The sequence below is a fragment of the Heterodontus francisci genome, chromosome 6, assembly GCF_036365525.1.
Source record: "Heterodontus francisci isolate sHetFra1 chromosome 6, sHetFra1.hap1, whole genome shotgun sequence".
Lineage (NCBI taxonomy): Eukaryota > Metazoa > Chordata > Chondrichthyes > Heterodontiformes > Heterodontidae > Heterodontus > Heterodontus francisci.
The window spans coordinates 24,509,960-24,532,767 of NC_090376.1; the positions used below are offsets into that span (position 1 = coordinate 24,509,960).

A 22,808-nucleotide genomic window follows, 5' to 3' on the forward strand; every position below is an offset into this window, starting at 1 on the left:
CAGAGGCATTTTCTGCCCTCCACCCACCTGCCACGACCCCCGATGTCGAGTGGGGGGGTGGGGTTGCTAAATCCAGAAACTGTCTCCAAATCTGGACTGGGAATATAGCAGCATAAAAGGGCAAAGAGGGGGAGGAATTCCTCAAATGTGTAAAAGGGCAAAGAGGGGGAGGAATTCCTCAAATGTGTACAAGAGAACTTTCTTGATCAGTATGTTTCCAGCCCAATGAGGAAGGAAACAGTGCTGGATCTAATTCTGGGCAATGAACAGGGGGAAGTGGAGCATATTTCAGTGTGGGAGCATTTGGGAAACAGTGATCAAAATGTCCTTAGGTTTGGATTAATTATAGAAAAGGAAAAATCAAATGTGGAAATAATCAACTGCAGGAAGGCTAGTTTCAGTGAGTTGAAAAGGAACCTGGCCCAGGTGAATTGAAATCAAAAATTAGCAGGTAAAGCAGTAAATGAGGAATGATAGGTCTTCAAAGAAGAGCTAGTTTGGCTATAGACTAGACATATTCCTATAAGTGGGAAAAGAAGGGCATCCAAAGCTAGAACTGCCTGGATGACTAAATATTACAATGAAACAGAAAAAGGAGTTTTACGTTAAATGTCCAGTTCATAATTGAGTAGAGAACCAATCTGGATGAAAAAAATACAGGAGAGAACGGAAATAGGAAGTCAGGAGAAAAGAGACTGTATGAAAATAGATTATCGGATGACATAAAATGGAACCAAAAAGTCTTTCAGAAACATATAAATGGTAAAATGGTAGTTAAAGGAAGGATGGGCTGATTAGGGATCAAAAAGGAGATCTTCTTGTGGAGGCAGAGGGCATGGCTGAGGTAGGACTATGACTACAACAACTTGTATTTATATAGCACCTTTAATGTAGTAAAGCAGTCGAAAGTGCTTCACAGGTGCCTTATCAAACAAAATTTGGCACCAAGCTACCTATTAAGACCGATATCCAAAAGCTTGGTCAAAGAGGCAGGTTTTAAGGAGCGTCTTAAAGGAGGAAAGCGAGGTAGAGAGACAGTAAGGTTTAGGGATGGCATTCCTGAGCTTAAGGTCTAGGCAGCTGAAGGCACAGCCATCACTGATGGAGTAATTAAAATCGGGGAAGCTCCAGAGACGAGAATTGGAGGAGTGCAGATATCTCAGAGGGTTGTAGGGCTGGAAGAGATTACAGAAATTAATGCTTTACATCTGTCTGTACTGAAGAAGAGGATGCTGCCAATGTCATAGTAAAGAAGGAAACAGTAGATAAATTGGAAAGGATAAAAATAGTAAAGAAGGTACTTAAAAGGCTGTCAGCACTCAAAAGTACAAACGTCACCCAGTCCAGTTGGGATGCATCCTAGGTTGCTGGGGGAAATAAGGGTGGAAATTACACAGGCTCTGACCCCAACCTTTCAATCCTACTTCGATGTGAGAGTAGTGCCAGAAGACTGGAGGATTGCAAATATTACAGCTCTATTCAAAAAAGGGGAGAGAGACAAACCCAGCAAATAGAAGCCAGTCAGCCTAACATTGTGGGAAAACCTTTAGAGAAAATAATGCGGTACAAAATTAATTGGAGCTTGGGGAAATAAGGGTTAATAAATGAAAGTAAGCACAAATTTGTTCAAGGCAAATTGTGTTTGAATAACCTGATGAAGTAATGGGTTGGTGTTGTGTACATGGACTTTCAAAAGATGTTTGATAAAGTACTACATAATAAACTTGTTAGCAAAATGAAGCCAAAAGGATTAAAGGGGCAATGGTTCTGTAGGTATGTAATTGGCTCAGGGACAGAAAGCAGAGTAGTGATGAATGGTTGTTCCACAGACTGGAGGGAAGTATCTCCCAGGAGTTGCTGTTGGGACCACTGCTCTTTTTAATATATATTAATGACCTGGATTTGAGCATGTATGGCATAACTTCAAAGTTTGCAGATGACGCAAAAATCACAAATGTAGTAAGCAATGAGGTGGATAGTAATGGACTCTAAGAGGACATAGACAGACTGGTGAAGTGAGCAGATCCATGTCAGATTAAATGTAATGCAGAGAAGTGTGAAGTGATTCATTTTGGTAGGAAGAATGAGGAGAGGCAATATTGACTAAATTGCACAATTTTAGAACGGGTGCTGAAACAGATATACATAGGGTGTGTATATACACAAGTCTTTGAATGTGGCAGGACAAGCTGAGAAAGCTGTTAAATAAGCATATGGGATCCATGGCTTTTTAGAGAGGCATGGAGTACGAAAGCAAGGAAATTATGCTGAACCTTTATAAAACACTGGTTCGCCCCCAACTGGAGTACTGTGGCCATCTCTGAGCACCACACTTTTGGAAGGATATCAAGGCCTTAGAGAAGTTGCAGAAGTCCTGGGATGGCAGGACTGACGTATGAGGAGAGACTGAGTTGGTTAGGATTATATTCGCTGGAGTTCAGAAGAGTGAGGGGGGATCTCATAGAAACCTATAAAATTCTAACAGGACCTAACAGGTAGATACAGGAAGGATGTTCCCGATGGTGGGGGAGTCCAGAACCAGGGGTCATAGTCTATGGATACGGGGTAAACCTTTTAGGATTGAGATGAGGCGAAATCTCTTCACCCAGAGAGTGGTGAGCCTGTGGAATTCGCTACCACAGAAAGCAGTTGAGGCCAAAACATTGTATGTTTTCAAGAAGGAGTTAGATATAGCTCTTGGGGCTAAAGGGATCAAAGGATATAGGGAGAAAGTGGGAACAGGTTACTGAGTTGGATGATCAGCCATGATCATAATGAATGGTGGAGCAAGCTCGAAGGGCCGAATGGCCTATTCCTGCTCCTATTTTCTATGTTTCTATGTAGGAGATTTACTAGAATTGTACCAGAGAGGAAAGATTTCAGTTATGTGGAGAGACTAGCGAAACTGGGGTTCTTCTCCCCACAGCAAAGAAAGTTTTAGATTAGATTAGAGATACAGCACTGAAACAGGCCCTTCGGCCCACCGAGTCTGTGCCGAACACCAACCACCCATCCATACTAATCCCACACTAATCCCATATTCCCACCAAACATCCCCACCTGTCCCTATATTTCCCTACCACCTACCTATACTAGTGACAATTTATAATGGCCAATTTACCTATCAATCTGCAAGTCTTTTGGCTTGTGGGAGGAAACCGGAGCACCCGGAGAAAACCCACGCAGACACAGGGAGAACTTGCAAACTCCACACAGGCAGTGCCCGGAATCGAACCCGGGTCCCTGGAGCTGTGAGGCTGCGGTGCTAACCACTGCGCCACTGTGCCAAAGTTAAGAGGAGATTTGATAGAGGCATTCATAATCATGAATGGTTTTGCAACAGTAAATAAGGAAAAATTGCTTCCAGTGGCAGAAGTCTCGGTAACTAGAGAACACACATTTAAGGTAATTGGCAAAAGAGCCAGAAGCGAGGAAAACAAATTTACACAGCGAGTGGTTATGAACTGGAATGCACAGCCCGAAAGGGTGCTGGATGCAGATTTGATAATAACTTTCTAAAGGGAATTGGATATATACTTGAAGGGGAGGAATTTGCCAGCCATTGGGGAAATAGCAGGGAAGTGGGAGTAATTGGATAGCTCCTTCAAAGAGCCGGCACAGGCACGATGGGCCGAATGGATTCCTTCTGTGCTACATCATTCTATGATTCCATGATTATTCTTTATGGTTGTATTACTACTAACCCTATATGAGGCATTATCTTTTCTATGGAGCACATCATTGTACCAACTGCGGTGAAAATATGAATGTAGTAATTAAATTCTTCTTCAGTTTTAAAACTGCACTGTTTAAATATTCCTATTTGCATTTTCCTGTATTTACCCCAAAGATGTTGATTACTAGAATGAAAAGAGATTACCAGCAGCCTTTTGCTGGTGAGTGTAAAAATACTCAAACTAAGAAACAGTCAGTTAACTAGACAACCAGTGTTGCATTAGACCTCAGATATTGATTTTATTTTAACCTCACCCTGCAAAAGACAACCTGTTCCCTGGCCTCTACCACAACCACTCTTTAGCCAGTCATTAGAGGATGTAGACAGAGCGTAGGTTTACTCAAATGCTGATTTTTCTTTTTACAAGCTTCTCTTTTTCAGACTGGGTAAATATCTTCCTTCACTTTTCCTCTTCCAGACAGCCCAGTGGAGATCAGGAAATGATTAGAATAGACCCTGCTGCTCAATTGTACAGAATTCTAACATGGTAATATGTAGCACTACATAGTTGCTCTAATGTTTATGATTTGCAGCATCAAGGGGCAACTATTAAAATGCCATACCTGAATTAAACATAGGCTGAGGGGCATGCCTTAAAAGGGTGTGAACTTCTGCCAATGTGTTTCTGGCCTCCTCTATCTCACTCCAGATGAGGAACACATCTTCTCTAACTCCAGCTCCTGAAAAGGTATACACGAAAGTATACACGAGTTACACTTGTTAATTTGTATCACAATATTTATCAATTAGACCTTTAAGCCCAATCTCACAGCTTAAGGAAGGTTTACAGAAGGGACTTTTTTTTTGTTTGCATGTTAACAAGCAAGAAACCTAGCTGATTAGATATGCTGTAAACCTGAGCACAAACCAAAAACTGAACCTGAAGTCTTGTTTTCTACATGGCTTAGCACTAGGATGAGTTTACAACAAGCCAACATGGAGTCAGTCACCAAACACTAAGTATATGGGAGAATTAACTGCTACTCAAACAAATATTCTGTTCAAATGAATTTTGTCATAGTGGTTCTCATTATGTGACATTGTCTATTCAGACTTATAGCATTTAGGTTAAGAAAGGACTAAAAGTGAATATTCATTAATTTTTGAAGCAACATACATGAATGTAATGTACCAGGTTCATCACTATAAGAGCCCATAGATCATACTAAGGAAGCAATAGTAGATAAACAACAATATTTATGTATAGCCATTTTGGGAATAGAATTAAGAAGTAAAAATAGCTTGGAATCTGGATAAGAGAAAGCACGCTTCAATCAATGCCAAAGAATAGCCAAATAACATTTGCTAACATCCATTGGTTCATATCCCCTAAGGTATTAAATTCAAAATCCTCATTTGCAAATCCCTCCATGACCGCAACAATCATTTCCAGAGTTGACGTCACAGCCTGTAACAGTCCTCCGTCTCATACTTCTCCACGTCCCTCCACTCCAGCACCTATAGCAGGACCTTCAGCCATCTCAGCCCTATCCTTTCAAGTTGCCTCACTAAACCATTCCACCTTGCTTCATCTCTTCCCATCTTCATAAACCTCCTCTAAACACCTTGAAACATTATCTACATTAATGGCACTTTACAAATGCACATTGTTGTTGGAGACATTGAATAGGATGGTAGACAATATACAAACATACCTAACACTTCTTTCAAGAATGAGTCAGAAATTTACTCCTTACATGAATCTTGGTGCTGGAATACATATCCCAGATAAAATCCTAAATATGGCGATATAGCATAGCTGCTTCATCAATGACCTTCCCTCCATCATAAGGTCAGAAGTAAGGATGTTCGCTGATGATTGTACAATGTTCAGTACCATTCGCAACTCCTCAGATACTGAAAAAGTCCGTGTCCATATGCAGCAAGATTTGGACAACACTCAGGCTTAGGCTACTAAGTGGCAAGTAACATGCGCGCCTCACAAGTGCCAGGCAATGATGATCTCCAATGAGAGAATCTAACCATCTCCCCTTGACATTCAATAGCATTACCATCGCTGAATCCCACATTATCATGCAGACCCCCCACCTGCCAAGAATGAGGCATATTAATTTTGTCAAATGAACATTGATTTGAAAATTGTTGCTGAAGTGAAGAAAGAACTTGTTTAAAAAATACACCAGGCCCTTGGCTGGAAAGACATTTGCATATTAACAGACAGTGCTTGTGAAGACAAAGGGGTTACTTCCCTTATCCAATTTAAACCACAATGGACTTTGAGCACCAGGCATTGAAGGTGAGGGAGCTCAAATTTCAGGATGACTGCTGGGATGGCCGAATTGACAAACAGACTTGATCAGACCAGCTGTTCACATGGCTAGCCTGTTTGGCAACCTGTTTTTTCTGAATTGTACAAACAGTTTGAACTCAGAGACTGCAGTATGCTCCTGGACTGAAGAAGAACTCTCCTGTCTGTCTGCTCCCATCTTTTTCTCACAGAACTTCAAATCCACTGAACCCCAAGAGAGAAAAGTCTCCTACAGCGAACAAGGTTTAAGAATAATACTGGGCCCCAACGAAAAGCAAGATTTACCTACAATCAAGGACTCTACAATGAGCTCCAAAAAATGTAACGAAAACCCCCTTCAGATATTGCCTCAAACTTTTCCACTTTATTTTTCTTCTGCTCTTTTCTGTCTCTATCTGCATGTGTGTATTACGTATCCATGCTAGCGTGGGTGCGTCGTGTATCCGTAGACGCTAACTGAATTAGAGTTTAATTTTAAGTTTAATAAAATTTCAACCTTTCTTCTTTAAACCTAAGAAAACCTGTTGTTGCTGGTTTCTTTGCCTTATAATTGGAAAGCAGTGAACAAGGATTCACCAAGGGGGAGCTAAAAACACTGTCTGTTTAAAAATAAAACCCTGTTATGGTAAGACCAGGTGAAGACTGAGAGGGAACCCTAGATCCCTTTCTCACCTGGTCCTAACACAACACCCTGGGGGTTATCATTGACCAGAAATTGAACAGGAGCAGCCACATAAATACTGTGGCTACAAGAGCAAGTAAGATGGCAGGTTGTTCAACCTTGCCCGTCTAAGAGCGAAGACCAAAGTACGGAAAGTCCTCATCAGGGAACTCCTCTTTGCTGATGATGCTGCATTAACACCCCACACTGAAGAGTGTCTGCAGAGACTCATCAACAGGAATGCAGCTGCTGGCAATGAATTTGGCCTAACCATCAGCCTCAAGAAAACGAACATCATGGGACAGGACGTCAGAAATGCTCCATCCATCAATATCGGCGACCACGCTCTGGAAGTGGTTCAAGAGTTCACCTACCTAGGCTCAACTATCACCAGTAACCTGTCTCTAGATGCAGAAATCAACAAGCACATGGGAAAAGTTTCCACTGCTATGTCCAGATTGGCCAAGAGAGTGTGGGAAAATGGCGCTCTGCAACGGAACACAAAAGTCCAAGTGTACCAAGCCTGTGTCCTCAGTACCTTGCTCTATGGCAGCGAGGCCTGGACAACGTATGTCAGCCAAGAGCGACGTCTCAATTAATTCCATCTTCGCTGCCTCCGGAGAATCCTTGGCATCAGGTGGCAGGACCGTATCTCCAACACAGAAGTCCTCGAGGCGGCCAACATCCCCAGCATGTACACCCTACTGAGCCAGCAGCGCTTGAGATGGCTTGGCCATGTGAGCCGCATGGAAGATGGCAGGATCCCCAAGGACACATTGTATGGCGAGCTCATCACTGGTATCAGACCCACCGGCTGTCCATGTCTCCGCTTTAAAGACGTCTGCAAACGCGATATGAAGTCCTGTGACATTGATCACAAGTCATGGGAGTCAGTTGCCAGTGATCGCCAGAGCTGGCGGACAGCCATAAAGGCGGGGCTAAAGTGTGGCAAGTCGAAGAGACTTAGCAGTTGGCAGGAAAAAAGACAGAAACGCAAGGGGAGAGCCAACTGTGTAGCAGCCCTGACAACCAATTTTATCTGCAGCACCTGTGGAAGAGCCTGTCACTCTAGAATTGGACTTTATAGCCACTCCAGGTGCTGCTTCACAAACCACTGACCACCTCCAGGCGCTTACCCATTGTCTCTCGAGACAAGGAGGCCAAAGTGAAGAGAAGAGAGAGAACCCACCTCCTGACTCCCAAAGCCTGTCCACCATCTACAAGGCACAAGTCAGGAGTGTGATGGAATACTCTCCACTTGCCTGGATGAGTGTGGCTCCAACAACACTCAGGAAGCTTGATACCATCCAGGACAAAGCAGCCCGCTTGACCATCACCCCATCCACCACCTTTAGCATGCAATTTCTCCATCATCGACGCACAGTGGCAGCAGTGTGTACCATATACAAGATGCACTGCAGCAACTCATCACTCCTTTGACAGCAGCTCCCAAACCCGCAACTTCTTCCCCTTAGAAGGACAAAGACTGCAAACGCATGGTAACACCACCACCAGCAAGTTCCCCAAGTCACACACCATCCAGACTTGGAACTATATCGCCGTTCCTCGACTATCGCTGGATCAAAATCTGGGAATTCCCTCCCTAACAGCACTGTGGGTATACATGTACCAGATGGACTGCAGCAGTTCAAGAAGGCAGCTCACAACCACTTTCTCAAGGGAAATTAGGGATGGGCAATAAATGCTGCCTGCCAGGGCCACGTACATCCCTTGAAAGAATAAAAAAAAATTCTCCCACAGCTTCCAGATTTTCAAAGAGGGCTCCATGAGATACCAGGGCCAAAGCCCTGCAGAAATTAATTAAACAATGTATATAGGCTTCCTCTATGCTATATGGTGCTCTGTGACCATCTACAAAGCTTCAACACACAAGAAAGCTAGTAATTGCACTTTGACAGCAGTGATCCATTGCATTGACTGTCCATGACTGTCGTGTATGGCTTCATTCCAAGCATCCAAGAGTTCCACTGGATCGATATTGCTAGGATGTGGCCAAATTAACCAAGAGTAATTCCAATCCAGATCAGGTCAGTGCCCCTTCCCAACTTCGATTCCAATTGTCAGTGCAGCGTTGGAGCCAGGACACATCTTTGCTTTAGTCCTAATCTGGTGTAGAACCTCGCAGATTTCTGGTTCTTCAGTTGGACCTGTATTCCTGGATCATTATGGAGATCTTGATTTAGCCTCAAGAGAATGTCAGGGACATCAATGCTTTGTAGAAACATAAAATGAATCACAGCTCAGGTGATCTTTGCCTGGCACTTGTGTGGCGCAAATGTTACTTGTCAATTGTCAGCCTGGTTAGTCCAGGTCTTGCTGCATGCTGGCATGGACTGCTTCATTATCTGAGGAGTTGCGACTGGAACTGAACAATGTGCACTGTCAGTGAACATCCCCACTTCTGACCTTATGATGGAAGGACAAACATCGATGAAGTAGCTGAAGATTGTGGAGCCTAGGAGACTACCCTGAGGGACTCCTGCAGAGATGTCCTCCAGCTGAGATGATTGGTCTCTAACAACCACACCATCTTCCTTTGTGTTAAGTATGACTCCAACCAGTGGATAGCTTTCCCACGATTCCCATTGACTTCAATTTTACTAGGGCTTGATGATGTCACACTCAGTCAAATACTGCCTTAATGTCAAGGGTAGTTGCTCTCACCTCACCTCTGGAATTCAGCTCTTCTGTCCATCTTTGGACCAAGGCTGTAAAGAGTTCTGGAGCCAGGTGATCCTGGTGAAACCCAAATTGAGCATTGGTGAGAAAGTTATTGAATGAGTAAGTGCCACTTGGCAGCATTGCCGCTAACACCTTCCATCACTTTGCTGATGATTGAGAATAGACTGATGAAGCAGTAATTGGCCGGATTGGATTTGACTTGCACAACTGTCAACACCTGCTCCAGCCACAATGCACCTCCCCTTTAAGAGGTGAAGACTAACTTTAAGCAGTGTCGGCTAACTTTAATAGTGCTAGCCACTCACAATATTGGTCTGCTGCGAAGAAGCCCTGCCAATCAGCAGTGTGGTTAGCACTGGCTGGATGTTGAAATCATAGGTGTTCTACCCGCATTGCAATCAATGGGCACAGGTTAATCACAATTGAATTTAGTCCCCAATCGTGTAAAGTATCACATTTAGATATTACAGCAACATTGGATGTATCCTGTACATTGGGGAGACCAAGCGCAGACTGGGTGACCGCTTTGCAGAACATCTCCGCTCAGTCCGCAAGCAGGACCCTGAGCTTCCAGTTGCTTGCCATTTCAACACTCCCCCCTGCTCTCATGCTCACATCTCTGTCCTGGGATTGCTGCAGTGTTCCAGTGAACATCAACGCAAGCTCGAGGAACAGCATCTCATTTACCGATTAGGCACACTACAGCCTGCCGGACTGATCATTGAGTTCAATAATTTCAGAGCATGACAGCCCCCAATTTTACTTTCATTTTTAGTTATTTTTTCTTCCTTTTTTTTTACATTCTTTTTTACATTTTTTACAATCTTTTTTTGCATTTATTTCATTTCATCTTAGTTTGTTCAGTTTGCTTACCCACTGTTTTTTTCAGGTTTTTTTTCAGGTTTGCACTTGCTGCTGTTCAATATTCAGTGTATTTACACCTAATCTGTACTAATGCTTTGTCTTTCAACACACCATTAACATATTGTTTGCCTTTGCTCCGTGACCTTTTGGTCAGTTATGTGGCCTGGTCCAATCTGCACCTTCTCCTTTGTTATCTCTTGCCCCACCCCCACCTCACTTGCTTATAATCTGTGACTTTTCTAATATTTGTCAGTTCCGAAGAAGGGCCACTGACCCAAAACGTTAACTCTGCTTCTCTTTCCACAGATGCTGCCAGACCTGCTGAGTGATTCCAGCATTTCTTGTTTTTGTTTCAGATTTCCAGCATCCGCAGTATTTTGCTTTTATTATTGGATATATTGTCTTCTTTTGCCAAGTAAAAATAATCAATTGAGTGCAAATCGGGTTCCCCACTTTATACCTATGCCAATCTTTTCACGAACATTTGTGAAATATACTTACAGTTGATGTTCAATCCCTATGATATCATTACAGCCTCCATATGTACTGACCTGGTGGCACACCTCCAATAAGTTTCCTCTGGATCTTTGGAACCTGGGTATCTGTGCCCTTCAAATCATTGGGGGAAAGTGTTTCACCTTCTTCACATTCATTCATTGGAGCAAATGCATGAAATCTGCCAGGTTATGGATACGTGCATATTAACAAAAGTACAACAAAGACTGACACTAGAACCACAATGTTAAGCATCTGAACATCTTCTCATCTATATGGTTTTCACATTTAGTTAACCAAGCAATAAACCATTAATAGGGTCACATAAAGTGTGATTTAATGAGTTAAACAATCCCAAGCTCACTTGAAGACCTTCTCAGTCAAATACTAGCAAATGTGATTAGGGGATGCTCTTCCCATTTCACACAGAATCACAGAACTGTTACAGTGCAGAAGGAGGCCATTCAGCCCACCATGTTCGTAATGGCTCACTGAAAGAGCAACTCTCTCAGTTCTATTCCCCTGCCTTCTCCCCGTAACCCTGCACATTCTTCCTTTTCATATAACTGTCTAATTCCCTTTTGAATGCTTCAGTTGAACCTGCCTCCACCACGTTCTCAGGCAGCGCATTCCAGACCTTAACCACTCACTGCGTGAAAAAGTTTTTCCTTATGTCACTTTTGCTTCTCTTACCAACTACTTTAAATCTGTGCCCTCTCATTCTCAATCCTTTCAAGAGTGGGAACAGTTTCTCTCTATCTACTCTGTCCAGACCCCTCACAATTTTGAATACCTCTATCAAATCACCTCTAAGCCTTCTCTTCTCCAAGGAAAACAGTCCTAACTCCTCCAATCTATCTTCATAACTGAAATTCCTCATCCCTGGAACCACTCTCATGAATCTTTTCTGTACTCTCTCCAATGCCCTCACGTCTTTCCTCAAGTGCGGTGCCCAGAATTGGACGCAATACTTCAGCTGAGGCCGAACTAGTGTCTTATACAAGTTCAACATAGCTTTCTTTCTCTTGTACTCTATTCCCCTATTAATAAAGTCCAGGATACTGTATGTTTTATTCACCGCTCTCTCAACGTGTCCTGCCACCTTCAATGGCTTATGCACATATACACCTGGGTCCTTCTGCTCCTGCACCCCCTTTAGAATTGTACACTTTATTTTATATTGTCTCTCCATGTTCTTCCTACCAAAATGAATCACTTCACATTTCTCTGCATTGAACTTCATCTGCCACCTGTCTGCCCATTCACCAACTTTTCTATGTCCTTTTGAAGTTCTACACTATCCTCCTCACAGTTCACAATGCTTCCAAGCTTCATATCATCTGCAAACTTTGAAATTGTGCCCTGTACACCAATGTCTAGGTCATTGATATATATATATATCAGGAAAAAATAAGGGTCCCAACACTGATCCTTGGGGAACTCCACTACAAATTTTCCTCCAGCCTGAAAAACATCCATTAACCACTATTTTTTGCTTCCTGTCACTCAGCCAACTTTGTATCCATGTTGCTACCGTCCCTTTTATTCCATGAGCTCCAAGTTTGCTCACAAGTCTGTTGTGAGGCACTGTATCAAATGCCTTCAACAGCATTGCCCTCATCAACCCTCTCTGTTACCTCCTCAAAAAACACCAGCAAATTAGTTAAACATGATTCTCCCTTAAGAAATTCATGCTGGCTTTCCTTAATTAACTCGTATTTGTCCATGTGACTATTGATTCTGTCCCGAATTATTTTTTCTAGACGTTTTCCCACCACCAAAGTTGCTGGGCTTATCTTTACACTCTCTTTTGAACAAGGGTGTAATGTTTGCAATTCTCCAGTCCTCTGGCACCACCCCTGAGACTAAGGAAGACTGAAAGATTATGACCACAGCCTCTGCGATTTCCACCCTCACTTCCCTCAGTTTCCTTGTATGCAACTCAATGTATTGCCAATAAGTCTGCTGATGGTTCAGTCAAATTTTCCAAGTAGTGGCTAAGCCATACAGGTTCATTTCCTAGTCTGTGCTAAATTAACTGATCTCCGGGAAGAAGTGGGAGGGCTAGTAGGGCATTAGCTCGGCACTCCTCAGTAAAGTAGAGGAACAGAATTGCTCCCAGTCTTAATCATCAGTCAGTGATTCCGAAACTGGAAGTGTGTATAAGCTGGGGTTTGTCAGGAAAAGGCTTTGCTGTTTTCTGCAGTCAAATTGTTTGTCAACAATCACCATCAAGGCTCATATTTGAATAATGGTCACTTGGATGAGATTCCAGAGCATAATATGTAGATCTATCCCTTCCTGAAAGTGGAATACAAGCTTGAGGGGCTGAATGACCTATACCTGTTCCTATGCTTGTATGTTCCTAATTTCAGTTAACTTTCACAAGAAAGCTTCAGGAGAGAAGGGGAATGGAGAAATTGGTGAGTTAAAAATTGCTTTACAAATTGTTTTAATTTGCTCATGATAAAATTAGAAGACCACCAGGTCGATGTGGATATCCTCCTGAACTGTAGAGATGGAAGCCCAAGATTCTTAATTCATCGTACAATCTCGGAACATGTGATCTGATTCTCAGAAGACTAGGGATTAGGATCATACATAACAAAACCTGGAAAAGGGAAGTAAAAGAGGCACAAACAGAACAGAAAAAATCTTTAAGGAGCATGAAAACCTACAGTACAGGAAAGAACAAGAATTAATAGAACTAGGGAAAGAACCTGAGATGTGAGCTGATTCCAGGCCAAACTGAATTCATGACAGTCTGTTTTCTGCGAGTCGAGTTCACAGCACAAAATGGGACAAAATTCGTTCCCACTCAACAGGGCATGATTCCGGCAGCACACATCAACAATCAAGTGCTTCGTCAGTGCCTGATCAGAGCCTAACCAATTTGAAATCAGTAAGCACTTTTTCATGCAAAGGGTAGTGGATATCTGGAACTCTCTTCCCCCAAATGGTTGTAGTCAACTGAAATTTTCAACCAATAAATTTTTGTTGGATTTAGGTATCAGAGGATCTGGCGCAAAGGCAGGTAAATGGAGTTTATGTACTGATCAGCCGTGATCTAATTGAATGGTGGGAAACAGACTTGAGGGTTGAATGGCCTACTCCTGCTCATATGTTCTCTAATTTCAGCTGGTGCCAATTTCCACAGGCAAGCGTAGGAGGGGAGAGAGGTGGTCGAGAAGTAAGCAGCCCACAGTGGTTTTGTGGAGCCTGGAGGAGCATGCCTTCTCCTTAGGAGTCCTGAGAAAGGAAGATTTTGGAGTGTTTTTGATGCGAACTCCTTAAAAGGACCATTGGTTGGCAGCTCAAGCTCCTGAAAAAAGCCTAATCAGAAATGGGCGCATGACCCCAATGAGGCCTTTATTCATTTCAGTGGCTGCCAGGGCCTCCACAAAATAAGTTACCCATTTAACAGTAACAATGCAGTTCGGAGCCAGACCTCAGCCCTGCTACACTGGTTACTGTTACACCCATTTCGTATCTGGAAAATCGGTGAGACAATGTTGCATTTTGATCCCTGCTTATAATTTGGCACAATAGCTATGTGGCTACAGGTACAATAGGAAATCTTCTGCTGGTAAGTTGAAGACTTACTGCTGTGATAGTGAAGAGTTTTACCTGGGATTGGCTGGTGGTGACACCAAGGGGCTGAAATTATTCTGTGCACTATTGTGGCAAAATTATGAACTCATTTCAGCTAAATGTTGAAAACAAACAAGTTTTCCATCTCCCTTCTGCTGACATACTCACCTTGATGAAAGAACAAGAGAGACCAAAAGATTACTTCTTAATTAACAAAATGAAATGTCCGAAAGTTATAATTTGGAAGTGTGGAATAACCTGACTTGTGTTAGGTTGGAGATAGCTTTTAACAATGAGAATGGATTCAAAATGTTCAAATAGGCTGAAATATTTTCAAAAGGGTAGCATGAATGTTCAACGGGTTAACCATTGGTGTCTACGGCTTTTTCCTGACTACAAAAAGTACAATTTTTCATCTGCTGAATAAAACGAAAAGGAACACTCAGCAACATGACACAAGTAACATTTTTAAATGATCATAAAATGTGTTTGTGTACAAGTTAATAGTTCCTAAACTCCAGGCTGAAAGCAAAATAGGCAGACTGCACATCAGATATACCAGGCTTTAAGTAGATAATGTCATATCACTCAACTTAAGTGAAAATGTGATTTGTTGCTTAAGTCATATTCAAATTGGATTTAATTTAAAAATGTACTAGCAATTTTTTTTAAATTTCGTGGTACTAGTTAAATGATAGCTATTTTACATCAGTTGGCAACACATTCAGCTGAGTGATTAACTGTCTGGTGTTGGAATGTACTATGGGCCTTGGCCCTTCATCAAGGCCTCTCATTTCAAAATTAGAAAGCCAAAGTTCATGCCCAAGGATTCCTAATACTTGGACAGGCCTGCTTTATTTAGGAGAACTTGACCAGTTGTGATTGAGGTAATTGAAAGATAACCTTGGAGAACACTGTTGGCTCACTCCTCCATCTACAAATTACAGAGCTACACTTACGATGATCTTGGAAAAGAGCATAACCCAGAATGCCCCACCATGCCAAAAGAACAAGGACTTAGAGCACCAATAAAGGAAAAATGGGAAGAAATAAGAAAGGATTCTGCAGTTCGTTCTACAGTTTAACCTGTAACTCTGGAAACCCCTGGGCATGAATGAATTAGGATGGAGTATCAATTCACCATTACTGATGAGACATTATTTATGGCAGGACATTGAATGCATCAAAAACTGAATTCTGGAGCTGCATATTCTGCTACCAAACATTTAATGTTATTTCACACCCAAATTATCAGTATTTGACATTTAACATGAGAAAAATATCAGCAACGAGGCTTCCATTAATGCATAATAAAGCCAGGAAGTGTCAAGTAGGATTTATCCACTGTTTCAAATGCTGTTTACTGTTGTACCTTCCTGCAGTAAAATCAGCTAATTCTTTCAGAAACCGAATTGTTGCTTCCTCCTTAGCGTTGAACGATACTGTGTGGACTGGGCATGGGCTCTTTGCCAGCTTCCGACGCAAAAGTTCTCTCATCTCCTCAGGACCATCACCAGCAGCAAAAAGGTAAACTGCTTCAATCTGCAGAAGAAATACTGCATGAGATTCTTCTTCTCAATAAATACAGGGAAACAGCAGAATAACCAATTTAGTCTAGGAGCAAAGGAAAGTCACCTTCACAATTCACTTGTGACACTGTCCCACATTAATTATGAGAAAATACTTCTCACCCAAGAGAAATAGTTATTTCACTGTTCCATTATGCATTCTTATAACTATTTACTAACTTTAACTGATAAATATGCTTATCTGGTTACAATTACCCCAATTATGTAGGCTCAGCACATCACATAACAGGAATGCATATCAGAAAATTAATGAAGAAAATTATGAAAATTTGGGCCCGCTGACCTTATCCCTAAATTCCCATATGGGCTCCCAATGTGCAAAGCCATGTGCCGAGCGCAGTGATTCATAATACCTGCTCCACTGTATGTAGAACAACATGTGGGCTGTATAACTTTTCCATGCATTTTTCTGAATCATAAATATAGAGTTAAAATTGAAAAGGAGCTGTGGTCATGCATTTCATTAACTTACACTGGCATCACTGGTAGCAGAAATAAATGTCCAAATCTAAAACAATCTCTTTTTTGTTCTTTTACAGTGCAAATATGTGGTAAGATCGATGTTTTCCAACACTTAAATGAAATTGTTGAATTTCAGTTAACATCCACTTATGCTGGAAGACATTTCATAAATTACCTTTTGGTATTGCTACTAATATAATTTTGAATGTAAATATACCCCCCAAATGAACCAAGACTCACAGTATTATCACTCGTTGCTTGTAACACAGCCTCCACTGAACTAGTCTTGCTAGTAGCTGGCATATGGTGAAGATTCCTTATCCAATCAATTGCTGAGTCTATCGTCTGTGCAGTAACGGGAACAGCTTTGTCCTGCCACATAACCATTTCTTCAGCTGCCCTGCAGATCATTAGCAGCAAGAGAACATAGATTAATCATTCGAGCACTGAATTAACATTATGGTTAGACATGTACAAGGGTTGAAATATGTTCCATGTGCCTCAACTATGAACCCTCTTTCCCTTTGTACTTCCATTCATTCATTACCTGAATATAACCATAAACAACTCAGTTACTATAGAGCCAATTTTAACCTCCTGACGCGATAAGAATGTGGGAAACGAGTGATTAGCATTACCTCCACGTTCATGCCACGCAATTGCCCAGGATCATTTTAACTCCTGGATTTCAAAAGGCATCATAAGTGCTCGCCACAGGCAGGCAAGCACCTCATAAATATGTGAAATCAGATCCTATGACTCAGTTCGGACTCGACGCCATTTTAATTTTGGTGTCAGCGTTACTAGTGAAACCTGGCAGCCAGCAGGCCAGAAGAGGCCCAGATAAATTAGCAAAACTAATTTTTTGTCTGGCTTCCTTGTGGGTCAGGAGGAGCAGAAGTGCTCTGCTTGGCTCCACGAGGAAATGTTTTTAAATCTAACTGTGAGCCCCTCCGAACCCCACCCACCCCTCCACCCACTACCCCCTCAACGCTCACCATAATGCTGGGAACTGTTCCTTTGGGTCCCCAGTGTGAAATCTCACTGCCACTCAACAGTCACCTAGTGATTCTACTGGATTAGGGCAAGAGTCAGTCCTAACATGGTAATGAAGCCCAAGAGTTAAAGCGGCCCAGACATCACATTGGCATCGTTGTGGAGACCTCTCACCCACCCACAGTTAAAATCAGGGCTCATAGGTTTGGATGTTCCTCAGCTGCAGATGGTGTTGTGTTGAAGTGCCACTTCTATATTTTTAGTATTTGTAGCACTAACCATCTTTAAGCAGCAGTTTCAAACACGGGATGACTATACTTAGAAAAAATATTCTGAATGTTTCTGCATCATTTGCTCTGTATGTACAACAGCTCATCCAGTTCTACCTTTTGTTGTTTCTTTCAGTAATTTGTTCTGCTTCCTTTTAAAATTATCGCTGCATTTCCTTTCAAATAAAGTTCACCAGTCTGTAACAAGGATTAGTGACAGGACAAGATGTGAAGAGCAACAAAATTCATAACGTTACTAAACTGTCCTGTAGGGTGCAGAAGAGCAGTGGAACGACACATCCACTGAATCGCAAAGCAATGTATTAGGTCAATTGCCAGTAAAAAAAAATCAGTCACCCTCAACTCAGGAAAAACAAGCAGAAATTCATAAATACAGAAAAATGAAGCCAGAAGCATACAATGCAACACACCAAGAATGTCATTCAGTTAACTCTCTTATTTGGTAGCACACTCACAACTCAGTGAGGAGCTTGGGGGTTAGGCCTGCTCCAGGACTTGAGCACACAATTCAGGCCAGTACCAAGGGAGTGCCACATTCTTGGGGGCTTCCTTCGGATGAGATCTTAAACTGAGGCCTCATCTGCCGATTCAGATGGATATAAAAGATTCCATGGCACTATACAAAGAAGACATTCACTTCCCAGTGCCTGGCCAATATCCCTGCCTCAAACAAATTAACTGGGCAATTCAACTCCTTTGCTGTGTGTGGGATCTTGCTCCATGTAAAGTAACATTTTTGTCAACTTAACAGTCAGGTATTTCAAAGTAATTTATTGTATGTAAAATACTTTGGAATGTTTCTAAGATGTCATAAGGAACAATATCAATGCAAATCTTGCATTCTTTTTTCTGTTAATTATAGAGAACGCAGCCTAATACATTACTTTACAATTCAATGCACCTGCAATGCCACTGCTCTTCTGCTGTTTAATAACATGAATGCAAATGACTCATCGTTCCACTATAATAAACAAAAACGCATGATGGAGAAAACATATCATACTAACAACAAATAGGCATCAACAAAATTAAATGAATATGTAACAAACATTATATTAAGACAAAAATATCCTAAAATAAAGGCAAACAACAAAACAGAGGTGCACTGTAAATATTCCAACACAATTGATACACAGAGGGTACTGTACTCAGTGTGATTAACCCATGTTGAAACATGATCGGGTGTTAAAGTTTGTGTTGATGCTGCCTTAACCAAGGTTGTTACTTTCTACTTGACAGCAATTGTTAGAGAATCATAGAATAATACAGCACAGAAGGAAGGCATTCGGTCCATCGAGTCTGTGCTGGCTCTTTTGTAAAATAATTCAGTTAGTCCCACTCCTCTGCTCTCTCCCCATATCTCTGTAATTTTTCTCCTTCAAATATTTACCCAATTCCCTCTTGAAAGTGACTATTGAATCTGTAGCAACCACACTATCAAGGAATGCATGTCAAATCCTAACCACTTGCTGTGTAAATAGCTGTTCCTCATGTTGCTTCTGGTTCTTTTGCCAATCACCTTAGATCTGTGCCCTCTGGTTATTGACCCTTCAGCCATTGCAAAGTTTCTCTTTAATTACTCCATCTAAACCTTTCATGATTTTAAACACATCCATCAAATCTCCACGTAGCCTCTGCTCTAAGGAGAACAATTCCAGCTTCTCTGGTCTATACCTGTAACTGTAATCCCTCATCCCTGGAACCATTCCAGTAAATCTCTTTTGTACCCTCTCAAAAGCCTTCAGGGCCTTCCTAAACTATGGTGCCCAGAACTGGACACAATCTCCAGCTGGGGCCAAACCTGTGTTTTATATAATGTTACAGCCAAGTGGTGAAGGGTGTGGGTGGTTCTCACTGTTCAACTCCCAACTGACCACCTCAAGTGCTTTTGCTACTAGGGTTTTAATCATCTTTGTGTTTTTTTTTGTCAAATGAACAGACAGTGACAGGTTTTCTTGTAGGTTTAAAACAGAAGATTAACTATTTACTGAGCAAATATTCACACCCGAAATAGTTGCAATGGCACCCACACACGGACACACACAGGGACACAAGACAGATAGGGAGATAAAGGGGCAAGGGGATTGAAGTGAGGTAGGGTTTTGGGGTTCATGGTAACCAGTTGAATCTTCTTGGAGGTCAATTTCTCCTTTAAAGTTGCAGGTCAGGGTTTTGTAGATTTATTTGGTAGCTGGGACATCAATCTAGAGATGGGAGATCACCTCCAGTTCTCTAGTACACAAGTTGAAGTACAGAATTCATAGCACTTTGGCATTTGTTGAATTTCTCCCAGCTCTCAGCTAGATAGGCTTTTGTGATGTTTGTCCTGGGTCTCTCCTCTCTCTCTCTCCAGAGAGCTTTTTTTTAAGCTAAACATCTCTCACATCTTGCCTCTGTTGGGAGACATAGATCTTCCTCCCTGTGGTGACCAACAATGTCGCAGGATGTGACTATTTCATATCTTCTTTGTTTCAGAAGAACCCATTCAATTCAAAAATATCTCTTGATGGGTTCAGGTTGGGTGTAATTGACACCTCTTAGCTTTGGAATGTATCCTTCTGTTCTTACCAGACAAAAGGCAGTTTGAGTATACAGGGCCAGGTCCTTTGTCCTTCAGCAGCCATTTTTGCAGCACATAGTCCAATTTTTTAGGAAAAGTCACTTTTTATAAATCTTCAATTTGAGTTCTAGATTTTCAATCGCTCCACTTCGTGTGAGCATGACAATAGGTTTAGTATAATTTTATGGCTTTTGTACTCTATGTTTCTATTTATAAAGTGTAGAATCCCATATGTTTTATTAACTGCTTTGTTAACCTGCTCTGCCACCTTCAAAGATCTGTGCACAAACATGTACAGGTTTCTCTGTTCTTGCACCCCTTTTAAAATCATATCATTTAGCTTGTATGTCTCCTCTAATTCTTCCTACCAAAATGCATTACCTCACACTTCTCTGCAATAAATTTCATCTGCCATGTGTCCACCTGCTCTATCAGCCTGTCTGCATCCTCTTGAAGTCTATTGCTGTCTTTCTCACTGTTTACTACACTTGCAAATTTCATATCCAGTGCAAATTTTGGAATTGTGCCTTGTACACTCAAGTCCAAAACATTAATGTAAATCAAGAACAGCAATAGTACTAGTACTGAACCTTGAGGAACGCCACTTTATGTCTCCCTCCAGTCCAAAAAGCAGCCATTCACCATTACTCTGTTTTCTATCCTTTAGCCAATGTCGGAAAAATGCATCCATTTATCTTTTGACTTACCAGAGATAAAGAAATGAACAGTGATGCTGAGTCATATCTCTAACACTCGATTAGTTTTCAAGCTTTTGACATAGTTATTAATGAGACTGATACAGCTGATCTCGTATCTAACTAGTGGAGAAGAATCTGCATCAAGCAAAACTTGACAGCTTACAGGGCCTTGACGGGAAATGTTCCCTTATATGGGATGATTGGCCACTGACATAGCAGAAAGGTTGCCTTTTATTTCCATGGGTTCTGGAGGGTAATTTTTTTTTAAAGCTACAAATACAGGGGGTAAAAATGACCTTCCAGCATATTTTAATTTTGGTACATTACAGTTCTCAAATATCAGAAATTGACCATCTTTTAAAAATTGAGTAGTATTAATACAAAATTGAGTTTTAACAATTTTCTCTTTGCTTTGTCCCTACTTTTCCTGCAAACATCAACAAACAGCAAGGAATTGGGAAATCTGAAAGTAGGGGTCATAAGTATAAGATACTCACTATAAATTCAATAGGGAATTCAGGAGAAAATTCTTTACCCACAGAGTGGTTAGAATGTGGAACTTGTTACCACACGGAGTAGTTGAGGTGAATAGCTTAGATGCATTTAAGGGGAAGCTAGATAAGTACAGGAGGGAAAAAAGAATAGAATAATATGTTGAAAGGGTTAGATGAAAAAGGGTGGGAGGAAGCACATGTGAAGCAGAAACACCAGCATAGACCAGCTGGGCTGAGTGGCTTTTTTCTATGTAAAAAATATGCATTACTTTGTGATTTTACTCGAAGCTGTGGACTGCATAATTCCAACAGTCTTTTTGTGGACTCTGCATATCCACAACCAGGAATATTTCTTGCTATGGAATGCACCCTCCCCAGCAGACTTAATTTACATTTTGACTTCACATGTTTGGTAATACTTCATGACTACAAAATCTCCCTCCTACATGTTAACTTCTGGGAGAGTTCCCCAACCCATTACCTCTATTATAATCTTGTCAGCCTTGCCAGATCAGCAAATCCTGATGCTTCAGTATGAAACACTTTCTGCCATGGGAGCAGGGGATCACTGTACGAACTGTATTTTGGAAGTAGTTAGCTACCCAAGCTTTATTTTTTCAGAAAGTAATTTTCAAAATGCTAATCTAGGAAAGCAGGTGATTAATCCAATCTCACCGTGTATCAAAGGAGCCACTGATTATATGTTTTATCTCCTGCCTTTTCAAATACAAGTCTAGAAATTAGTCTAGAAATAACATTTACAATAGCTGATAGCATAAACTCCCAGCATAAGAATATGCAGCAACTCATTATACACAAGTTCTGCTTTAGAAATGAAAGGTTTTATCATATTCCATTAACTTAAAATGCATGCCCCTTTTTATTTAAAAAAACTCATTCTTTATCTAAAGATTCAAATGAGTATCTGCCACATATCCTGATCTGTACACTTTGTTTGCATCAACAAAAGATATTATATACCCACTTTATAACCATAATATACAAGATTAATTCTTTTTTGCAACAAGATGTAGACTGCACACAGCCGAGTAATCTTCAGAAGCAGCTGTCTCTAAGTTACTGCAGAGGCGCTTTTTTTTCGTTTTTTTTAAACATGGATAATAACTAACGCTGTAGTTTATTTAGGTGATTGACATAATCATTCCTTAGTTATTCAGATTAATGAATGTAGGCCATTTGAACAATCTAAATTCAACATCATACATCTAGCGTTTATGTGCAAAATAAATTCCAGTATATTCCTGCATTGATCATTCCCATCTTAATGTGCACTGGAGCCCTTGCATAAGGTCTTAATAGGAACTTGGAGATTGAACCAAAGAAATATAGTAATCATTCCTATAGGTTAACTGAACTGATTTATTTAGAAATAATCTGAA

The 22,808-nt window shown here is 41.2% G+C and overlaps 1 protein-coding gene across 5 annotated transcripts in view; it reads right to left on the reverse strand.

Annotated features, from left to right (window-relative positions):
- Positions 1-22,808, reverse strand: part of LOC137371185 (von Willebrand factor A domain-containing protein 3B-like) — a 293,943-nt gene that overhangs the window by 240,179 nt on the left and 30,956 nt on the right. For all 5 annotated transcript variants that reach the window (XM_068033287.1, XM_068033286.1, XM_068033288.1 and 2 more), the window contains exons 5-8: positions 16,611-16,770; positions 15,692-15,861; positions 10,785-10,909; positions 4,300-4,416 (exon numbers count right to left, since the gene is read on the reverse strand). In XM_068033287.1, the coding sequence (XP_067889388.1) occupies positions 4,300-4,416; positions 10,785-10,909; positions 15,692-15,861; positions 16,611-16,770 (572 nt within the window). The remainder of the gene's footprint in view (positions 1-4,299; positions 4,417-10,784; positions 10,910-15,691; positions 15,862-16,610; positions 16,771-22,808) is intronic.